This window comes from Trachymyrmex cornetzi, unplaced genomic scaffold, assembly GCF_001594075.2.
Source record: "Trachymyrmex cornetzi isolate Tcor2-1 unplaced genomic scaffold, Tcor1.1 scaffold143, whole genome shotgun sequence".
Taxonomy (NCBI): domain Eukaryota; kingdom Metazoa; phylum Arthropoda; class Insecta; order Hymenoptera; family Formicidae; genus Trachymyrmex; species Trachymyrmex cornetzi.
In genome coordinates, this window is record NW_017296016.1 from 127,250 (window position 1) to 137,762 (window position 10,513).

Here is a 10,513-nt window from a genome sequence, read left to right on the forward strand (position 1 = left end):
CAGACACTTTGAGAGCTTGAATGGGAAGTTCTGCCGCACCCAGCGTACTCTCCAGACTTGGCACCGTTGGATTACCATCTCTTTCGATCGATTCAACACGCACTTACGGACACACACTTCTCCAGTTACAACGAAGTCCAAAAATGGGTGGATGAATGGATCGCCTCGAAAGACATCGCGTTCTACCGTCGTGGGATTGCCCTGTTATCGGAGAGATGGGAAAAAGTAGTAGAAAATGGAGGAAATTACTTTTATTAAGGTATTCATTCATCTTCCCTTCGAAACAAATCGATTTTCGAGACGAAAAAACGATAGGAATTAAGTTTAACACCTAATACTATTAGATCATGCGTGCAGTCGTTGCAAAAAGATTGGTGAAATTAAACGTCGTTGTCAAATTTTATTGAAGTTAGTCTTTAAATCTTGTTTTATTATATAAAAATAAATATTGAGTAATAAAATCTGCACACAGCAATAAAATCTGCACACAAAGAATGAACGCGTAGAAAAACATAGAGCAAGGAAAAAGAAGTTGGAGGAATTAAGGATTTTAACAGGGCAAAATTTTGTGACAGAAATGACAATTACAGTTACACAGTAAAAATTATTTTATATTTGTGTTAGAAGCGGTCCACTCAAATCCTTGTTAAAAACAATTTTATATTGAATTTTTAACACATCCGAGTTTTAATATAATATGATATGATTGTGTGATTTGAATATTGTGATAAATAAAAATTTAACATTTCTCAGTGTTAAAATAACACAATTTATAGGTAAGTAAACTAATAATATAAAAATAATGTAGTTTTAAAACATAAATTCTAAGAATAAACGAAAATGTGTGTTGATGTAATATATTATAAATAACAATAAATAATAAACCGTAGATCGATTTAAAAGATAACATTCGGTTTTAGATGGCTTTTTCCACGTGCGCAAGATTGAAATAGCGAATTCTTATTCAAAAATTATTTATATTTCACACATATTACTGATAAATAATTACTGATAAATAAACGTTTCGGTCTGTCATCAGACCTTTTTCAATATTCAACAAATAATGTTTAAAACAGACTTACAATAATACTTCCATAAATAATCTAACCTATCTCAAAACATACATTCGCTTTATTCGATATTCACATTATATAAATTTCCATCCGTATGACTTTATATTTTAAGAGTCAATCCTATACCAAATTCGATCGTCGGATCATGTCATAATTATAATGTCCGCGCTACATGTACTTTGCTTTAATCTACATTTGAAATTTCCTAGCGACTGAGATGACAGCTTCCTCTCTTTAAACGTCTTCAACGTCATCAGTACGTGCATCGCTGAACCACCAATCCCAGATGCCAACAATTGAAACCAAAAAACTTCCTGATTCTCCGTTAAATTATTTAACCAAGACATTAGTAGCGCAGCGAGAAATCACGTCCTGATAATAATATTACAAACCAACGGTCGAGAAAACAAAACACACATCATCAACACTCGACAACACGGACAATACTAGTACTACTTGTAAGTCTGTTTTAAACATTATTTGTTGAATATTGAAAAAGGTCTGATGACAGACTGAAACGTTTATTTATCAGTAATTATTTATCAGTAATATGTGTGAAATATAAATAATTTTTGAATAAGAATTCGCTATTTCAATCTTGCGCACGTGGAAAAAGCCATCTAAAACCGAATGTTATATATTATAAATGTTAATTTTATTGAAGAAATAATATGTTGTGTACAACTAGTTACATATTTTATATGTAAAAAGGTACAGATATTTTGTGTTATTTTCTCTTTGTAACAGTAAATATCTGTTAAATCTATATATTGAATATGTTAAATATCACAGAGGTATCGTCTAAACTAAAAATGTAAAAATAGCATCTAATTTCAGTTAAATAATTTAACATTATAAATGTAGCAATTTAACATAAAATTTATTTTTAATAGCGTTTTTCATTGGCAGAACTAGTGCGCACTGAGTGCGTACTAGGCGCGGACTGCGTGTGTCACTGGGGATTTCAGTACGCACGAAGATCGTGCGCCCTGTTTCATTGATAAATTTAGTGTCGAGTGTTCGCCCTTTCGTGCAAAAATCTGGCACGAGCTCCGAGAGATTGTTTCAGTCGGTTTTAACAACTCATAATACACACTACGCCGAGCTGGTCCCACCAAATACAGAGCATGACCTTGGAGCCGTGAATATTCGATTTGGCCGTCGACGTGGAAGCATGGCCGAGAACTCCTCATGATTTTCTGCGCTTGGGATTGTCGTAATGAATCCATTCTTCGTCCCCAGTCACAATGCGATGCAGAAATTCCTTCCGTCTTTGCCTTTCAAGCAGCTGTTCACAAGCAAACAAACGCCGTTCAACATCTCTCGGCTTCAACTCGTACGGCACCCAATTTACTTGCTTCTGAATCATTCCCATGGCTTTGAGGCGTTTTGAAATGGCTTGTTGAGTCACTCCCAATTTTTCTTGATTTTGACACGAGTCTTGATCAAGTAATGCCTCCAATTCTGCATTTTTGAAAACCTCTTTTCCACTGCTATGCCGGTCTTTGACGTCAAAATTACCGTTCTTGAAGCATTGAAACTCACTCACGACACGTTCTTTCACTAATAGCGGCCTCACCATATGTATTTGAGAGCATTCGATGAGCCTCAGCCGCAGATTTCTTCATATTGAAGCAGAAAATTAAAACCTTCCGCAAATGACGAAAATTTGGCTCGTAAACTGACATTTTTAATCGAGAATAACTTTATGATGTAGACACAAATCGACTAATGTTTCTGTGGGGTTATGTTGACAGATGCCCAAGTTTATTGTATGATGTCTATGATTTATTTATTTCAACCACCGCTAAAGTCATCTATAGGAAAACGACGGAAGCAAAGTTGTACACCTAATATTTGAATCCTGGTCTGATGAAATGATTTCGACTAGAGGCTTTTGTAAGTATTTCACAGGTATTTTGCACTTCTAAGTACTTCTGGCTCAATGCTATCATCAGCTTGGCTAATTTCTCTTAACTCTTCTTTAAATGGGACCTCTTCCCGCCTGATTTATGATTGTTTTCCACCGCTTTCTTTTTTCGTTTTATAACGATTTTTAACCTGTAGTGGTGTTTTTGAAACATTACAATTTTTTTGCAATTCTTTTGAAATCTCTGCCCACATTACCTTCTTCGATTTAAATTTTTTCATTGGGCCTATTTGAGAAAGGTATTTATATTTGTCTAGCATAAATATACAGTTACCGAATCAGTCCAAGAATCTGAAAAATAGTTGCACATATTATTTGAGAAATACAAATTATGATTTTTAACGAAATAAATTGTATTTGCTTCGTTCTAGTATTAGCTGTACTACACACCACCTTGTATATAATATGTATAAATACGTTATTGAAATGTATTTACCTGCATATTTCGGACTGTTACTTTCTTCGAATAGTGCTGAAGTTAAATCAGATTCATTTTCTTTGTCCGTATGCTATTCATTTCGAAGGTTCTGATTTTCATTAATGTTTACGTTGCATATCAATGTTTCCTTAAATAATAAAAAAATATTTATGATTGTAAAAGTATATAAAAGACGGGAGAGTTTTATATACGGGAGAGTTTTTTAGCGGGTAGACGATGTATCTGTTATCCCTTCTGGGGGATATAGGCGCATCAAATCCTGCACACGCAGGGAACCGGTTCCTGGGAATCGTCCCGCCATCCGGTTAGGTTCTCTTCGGAACATTCCGGATGGTGGGTTTGTGAAGATTTTTCTCCTACGCAAAGAAAAAAAAAGGTTAAGGATCATTTCTTAAAAGTAACTTGTTGCTATCATGTGTTGTTTATTGAAAAAAGTAACTTATTTCTTATAATGAGTTAAAGTAACGAGTCGACGCTTTACAAATAATGAGTACTTTTTTAAATAAATAACTTTCCAAAAGTAATTTCTTTCTCAATCCTAACTTTTAGTTATTTGTCATTGTTACCATTATAAAAAAACAACGTCATTGACAAATCATTATTGTAAAAAATAATGGTAAAGCTAACGGTTTCTATCCCTGGATTATATTTTATATTGATTACGTTTATACCAAACTTATTCGGATTTTGTAACATTCTGAGATTGACTAATTATAACTACTGATTATCTAGCTTCTAAAAAATGGAACGGCTATCATTACCAGACTTAAAATAATGGATGTTATTAAATTTGATTAAAAGTGAATGTAAACAATCATTGAAAACATGATAACTAACATATTTTTTGTCGATTTTGTAGATGCCATAAAATAAATATTTTCCCACTCCCAACAATGTCGAATTTTATGAAGCTCTGGAAAAAGCTCTGAGGAGTCTTAAAACCAGAAAATGGCATTACAACAGAAAACGACGACAAGAAATTGAAGAATTGCCACCAAATCGACATCCGCGAATGGATAATGAAAATGAGGCCTGTGTCCATCTTTATTGTTTGTATCAAAGAACGAGTTAAGAATTATCTTTCTTCCTTCAATGTGGAAAAAAAGATCTATAAGAAACTGCAGAATTCCCAGAGAATAACCCAGAGAACAACTCAAAGGACAATCCAGAGGACGACCCAGAGGACGACCCAGAGGACGACCCAGAGGACGACTCAGAGGACGACCCAGAAGAAATTGAAGACGGCAACGAACTGGAGAAGACCCAGCACATGGAGGAAATTGAAGAAACTGAGACTGACGAAATGAAGGACATTCAGCAATGGTAAAAATATTTCCTAGAAATCTTATTAATTTTAGGAATTTTTATAATCTATATTTAAGAGAAATTTTGAAAAATATAAAAAATCAGATTTTTCAATATTTCTTAGAAAATTAACAAATTTCAGAATATTTTTCATTTATATATATGAGAAACTTTTACAAAAGTCATTTACGCGATAAAAATATTAAATATAATATACACGCACACATACATACTCCACATTACTCAGAATATTTATATGAGGAATTGTAATGTGTTCCATTTAAAGAAATATTTCTGAAAAAACCACGATTTATCAGTTTTTGTCCTGTTTTTCATTGCATTTCATTTAGCGATACAAATTATCGCAAATGTTATTTCATCTTATTTTATACTAGACACCGAACAAAGATAAAATGACATAGTCGACTTCCGTTAACACGTCACATACTTTTATTCGTTATCCAACGAAAATGAAAAATAAAACGACACTTGCGGTTTTGTATTACTAAATGAAATGCATTCAAAGACAGGACAGGAAAATAAAAGATAATAAATCGTGGATTTCTCTTGAAAATATTTCAGATTACTAATGTTACGGCCTGCCCTCCACAAGGATATAATTTTGTTTTTTTTATATATATTTTTGTTTGTTTTATCTTTTTATTTCGCGCTGAGTTATTTTTCGTATCGCATATCGCCTATCTAAAATATTTCTATCTAATTAATTACGAATATTCCGTGTCGAGAAACCTACTCGGCGATGCGCAATTCTGTCATGCCGACACCACGTGACGCACGTGCCGCGAGGGCCAATCGGAGCACCTATGAGGCGCGTGCCGCGTGCTGATGCGTTGCGATAAGATTTTAGACAGAATAACTCCGCGTGGAGTTAATGAATCGTTTCCATATGTCATGATGATCATGTCGTTACTATTCTACGCAAAATTTAGGAAAATTAATTTAATCGAAACGCCTCAACGCCTATAATCCTTCGAATGGGAATAAGCTATCGCACACCAATCACGGTCCGCGATGCGCGTGTCGCTCATCGTTCCGAACTCTTAGCGGGATTTCAGCTGCCCTGGCCGAAAATATTATTGATTTTAAAGTTTCGCATTGCGCCTTTATTTATTTACTATCTTTTGGCCATCGCGACCGCTTTAATTTACTCGAAATTGATAATAAAACGCGAATTAGTCGCGTTAGCGAGCGCCGATTAATCGAGAATCGGGGAAGGAGCAGCGCGGACCACGGAGAGAGCAGCGCGGATCACGGAGAAGGATCCGAAAACTTAATTTACTAATAACTTTAAAATTCTACTAATTAACGCGGAAATAACTCGATTTCTCGGTTTTAAATTAAGTTCGCGTAAACCATACCGAGGTTTAGTCCGGTATAAATAATATTTCGGGGAAAAAGTCCCATTTTCGCATTTGTCACGTACGCCCAATTCTGGGAAATTCGCGCTTCCCCTTCCTCCCGACTCGCGAGCGCCACCGATTGGCGCCTATATAAACAGGGCGAAAACCGAGCTCGGCGTCATTTTTCTGATCGACTTCTGTCAATCACAGCCGACTTGGCGAGGACCAGCTGGAATATCTTTAAAAATAATATATTGTATTTTCAAGAAAGAAAAGTATGAATAACTTATTTCAAATTACCTTGACTCTCCCCCTTTTTCCTCACTCCTCAAGCTGACTGCGCTCATAGGAGCTGCTCAGCTTTTCCGTCTCTCCAAGACTAACTGCGCTCGTAGGAGCTGCTTAGTCCATCCCTCCCCTCCCAGGAGCTAACTGCGCTCGTAGGAGCTGCTTAGCCCGTCCTTTCTCAGGATTGACTGCGCTTATAGAAGCTGCTCAATCTTTCCTTCCATTATTACCCATTCTGCAATAATTTTCTTTTTGCACATGAGCTATCAACCGCGTTAGTAATACTATAAAATATTATACTTTTGTCGATAGAACGACTAAACGAGGGATCCGCGTCAATGTAATCAGCTAGTTCCGTATTAATTCCGTATATTTTTTAATATTAAAATAATTCAAATTTTAATATAGCGTCATATATCACTTTCATTCAATCCACTTCTCCATCCCCTCCCGAAGGATATGAAGTGATGAAACGGCTCCAATTGCTCGGAACCATAATAAATTTCCTTGATATGAACATTAACTATTCTAACATTTGTTTCAATTTCAATTAATTACTGAAACATTAAGAGACCAATGGCGCATTCAACAAGCAATTTATAAATTGTTCAATCAAATAATTTATGACGTCACTTTTTCACAAAGAATAGTTCTGAATCCCAATTACCAATTTAAATTCTAAATTAATTATATTAAAACAAGATTTTTAAAGGGTTTCTTGTAGCATGCAATACGCCGGCGCTGGCGGTCTCATGGTTTGCCGCTCGACCTGAGAGTCCTGAGACTCGCACGCATTCTGATCATACCTCCCCCACTCTAGTATACACTCCGCCACTCATCCAATCCTGTATCCTCCCTGCTCGCCACGCAGGACCGTTTCGCTCGCTCCCCACTCTGCATCCAGCAGCGACGCGGCTAAAACGTGACGCAGGAATATTTAATTTATAATATTATAGAATCGCGAAAATGTTTAAATTCGTTACACCTCGCGTTGTATTATGATTAATAAATTTGGTGACAGCGCACAGTGGACCAGACGACCCGAAATCTTGGCCAAAATTCAAAATGTTAATGGATTGGCATTAAACCTCGGTATCTAAGGGTTTTTGGAGTCACTGATTTCGAATCCGAACACAAAATTTAGAAATTCAAAATGGCGGACCCAAAATGACAGCCGATTTTCTATAATAATCGTCTAATTTTTATGAAATTAAATATATAACGGTTTTTCGGATCCAACATCGCGAACGAGAATGCTAAAAATGCTTCAATTGCTGTTAAATTTGATATTCAGGGGTTTTTGGAGTCGCTGATTTCGAATCCGAACTCAGAATTTAGAAATTCAAAATGACAGACCCAAAATGACAGCCGATTTTCTATAATAATCTTCTAATTTTTATGAAATTAAATATATAACGGTTTTTTGGATCGCTAATTCCGAATCTGATGTCAGAATTTCATAATCCAAAATGGCGGATCCAAAATGGCGTCCCGAAAATGCAACCAGTAAATTTTTAATGAAAACTTTTTTTCAGGGTCGTTGATTACGAGTTAGACATTACAATTTTTAAAATTACAGATGACGGATCCAATATGGCTAACTTCAAAGTGAACATTTAATAAAATTTGGAGAAAAAAGTTCGAACTTGTAAATTTAAATTACTACTGCTCTTTGCCGTAGTCACGAATCGAGGCGGATATTGACATTTTGCTGTTTTTTTATTTTTACTTTTTTGTATTTAATTTTTTAATTTTTTTTGTATTTTATTATTTTTATATTTTTAACATTTTTTTACTGGTTAATTAGTATTCAAGCGTAATTACAAATCTTCTTCATCACACTGCTCTTCATTAGTCATCTCCATATCATGCAAACTTTCGTAAAAATTTGTAAGGTTACTTGAGTCATCTTCTTTCTCGAATTCATTTCACTCAGAAAGAAAATCCATTGACTGGTCAAACTTAGGAATGTCAAGCAAGTGAATTACTTCTTTGGGGATAGCTTTGTGCTGCCTTTTCTGAATTCGCGAATTAAGGTTAAGTGTAGATATAATGCGGTCAGAAGTATCCATAGTTCTGTTAAATACATCTTCTATTGTTGCGAGACGAGAACATTTTTTTCTTTTTCTCAATCAAACGAGACCGAGAAAGAAGATGACTCAAGCGGCCTTACAAATTTTTACGAAAGTTTGCATGATACGGTCATTTGACTAATGAAGAGCAGTATGATGAAGATTTGTAATTATGTTTGAATAATAATTAATTAATCAATTTTCAAAAATGTTTAACTACATTCAAATTTTAAAATAAAAAAATTAAAAAATCGATATATACTACTGAATTTCATAAAAATTAGACAATTATTATAGAAAATTGTTCGCTATTTTGGATCCGCCATTTTGAATTGTGCAATTCTGACATCAGATTCGAAATCAGCGATTCGAAGAACCCCCCGTACATGACCATAATTTTTCATAATTTTATCAAAATTCTGGAGTAAATGGATTTTTACTTACTTATTCGAGTCTCTTGGCCTACTGTGTAGTAGTGGGAAAATAAATACATATCTTTAGTAACAAGCAAAAGTGGCAAAAAGTGGCAACTTGTTCTCGTCAACAATATTCATACGAACAAAACATGATAAAAAAAATCAATTCCGAGGCTGCACAGGCCGCACGATGGATTTGTGTTAAGTCATAATCTATTTAAATCAGAAATATTCGCGTAAATAGCTCTGCCACAAAGCCACAAAAAATAGTGCTAATATTTAGAGTAAATAAATGTATAGCATTATTATTTATCCATTTTTAAAACAAATACGATTTTTAAACATTTAATTTATAAAGTTTATATTCATAGTTTTAATGTTTTTTATTTTAAAGATAGGTCTTTAAAATTATCACCTGTATTTTGTAATCAAGCGGCTATTCCTCGAAACCTGTTACCAAAACCTTATTATACAGTTCATTTATATGTTCTCTGAGATATTCTTATGACATATGAAATATTGTTTACAGTAAATTTTAAACTCTACTTTTGACCAGTTTTCGGGTTTTCTGGCCCACTGTGCAACGGTGGGATATTACGCGAACCGCTGCATCTTAACTCAATAATTCACAAATGCGAGGATATTTACATTGTTACCTCCGTCGGGTCGTAACAAATTTGATGACAGCGGTGGGATATTACGCGAACCGCTGCACCTTAACTCAATAATTTAGAAACGCGAAGATATTTACATTGTTACCTCCGTCCGATCGTAACACTAATCTAACAAAATACAAAAAATAGTGTGAATTTACTCATAAATTTTCATTTTTTTGGTCTGAATATTTCTGAATAATGTACCAATTAGTATAAAAAATATTAAAATTTTCTGATATAGTTTTAGAATTTTTATATAGAAAATCTGATTATTTTTATGAGAAATTCTGAGAAAATTATGAAAATTTGTATTTTTTGGCAGGGAGAAGAACAATATCAAGGACATACAGTACAGAAATGAAGATGCCGACGAATTCCAGGACAGCATGAACAACGACAAGATCCTGGAGATGTTACTCGAAGGAGACAGAGATTTATTCGACGACCAAGAAATTGTGATAGAAGATAATGAATATCCATGATAAAAATGAATGTGGCTTTGTATTTCTTTAATACCTTTGGAAGAGCAATAATAAACTTGGACGTGCTTTACAGAAAATGACGGGGAGGGGTCGTTCTCACCCCTAACTCATTTGTTCTCTATTTCAGATAAAATATGGATGAACCCGGTTCTACCAATGTAATATTAACTTTAATCTTGGTTGAGTTTACTCTTTTATTAATTTTAAGAATAAAAAAATGATTAAGTTAAACCGAGATTAAAATTAATCTTACGTTGATGCAATCGGGCTATGGAGAGACAAATTATTTGGTTGTGCCTCACAGAAAAGGGCGGGGATGGGGCCCTTTTCTTCCCTGACGAAAATAAGAAACTTTATAAAGCGTTGACAACCGTTCAATGACGATTTTTTGAGAATTTTTACGCTTTCAAACTTTATAAAAACGCTTATAGAACACCATTGGGTTTAAACACTTTCAGAACGCTTATAAAATACAGTATATATCGTTTCAT

At 34.4% G+C, this 10,513-nt stretch overlaps 1 protein-coding gene across 1 annotated transcript; it reads left to right on the forward strand.

The window, feature by feature from the left end:
* Nucleotides 1-3,658: 3,658 nt before the first annotated feature.
* On the forward strand, nucleotides 3,659-10,022 carry LOC108757438 (histone chaperone RTT106-like). The gene is made up of 3 exons (XM_018501853.1): nucleotides 3,659-3,746; nucleotides 4,567-4,765; nucleotides 9,863-10,022. Exons 1-3 carry the CDS (start codon nucleotides 3,659-3,661, stop codon nucleotides 10,020-10,022), a joined length of 447 nt encoding a protein of 148 aa, XP_018357355.1.
* Nucleotides 10,023-10,513: the final 491 nt, after the last annotated feature.

Coding starts and splice junctions, on each gene's coding strand:
- LOC108757438 (XM_018501853.1), top strand. CDS start 3,659: ATGTATCTGTTATCCCTTCTGGGGGATATAGGCGCATCAAATCCTGCA. Junction 3,747..4,566: donor GGGAATCGTCCCGCCATCCG/GTTAGGTTCTCT, acceptor AAGAAACTGCAG/AATTCCCAGAGAATAACCCA. Junction 4,766..9,862: donor ATGAAGGACATTCAGCAATG/GTAAAAATATTT, acceptor ATTTTTTGGCAG/GGAGAAGAACAATATCAAGG.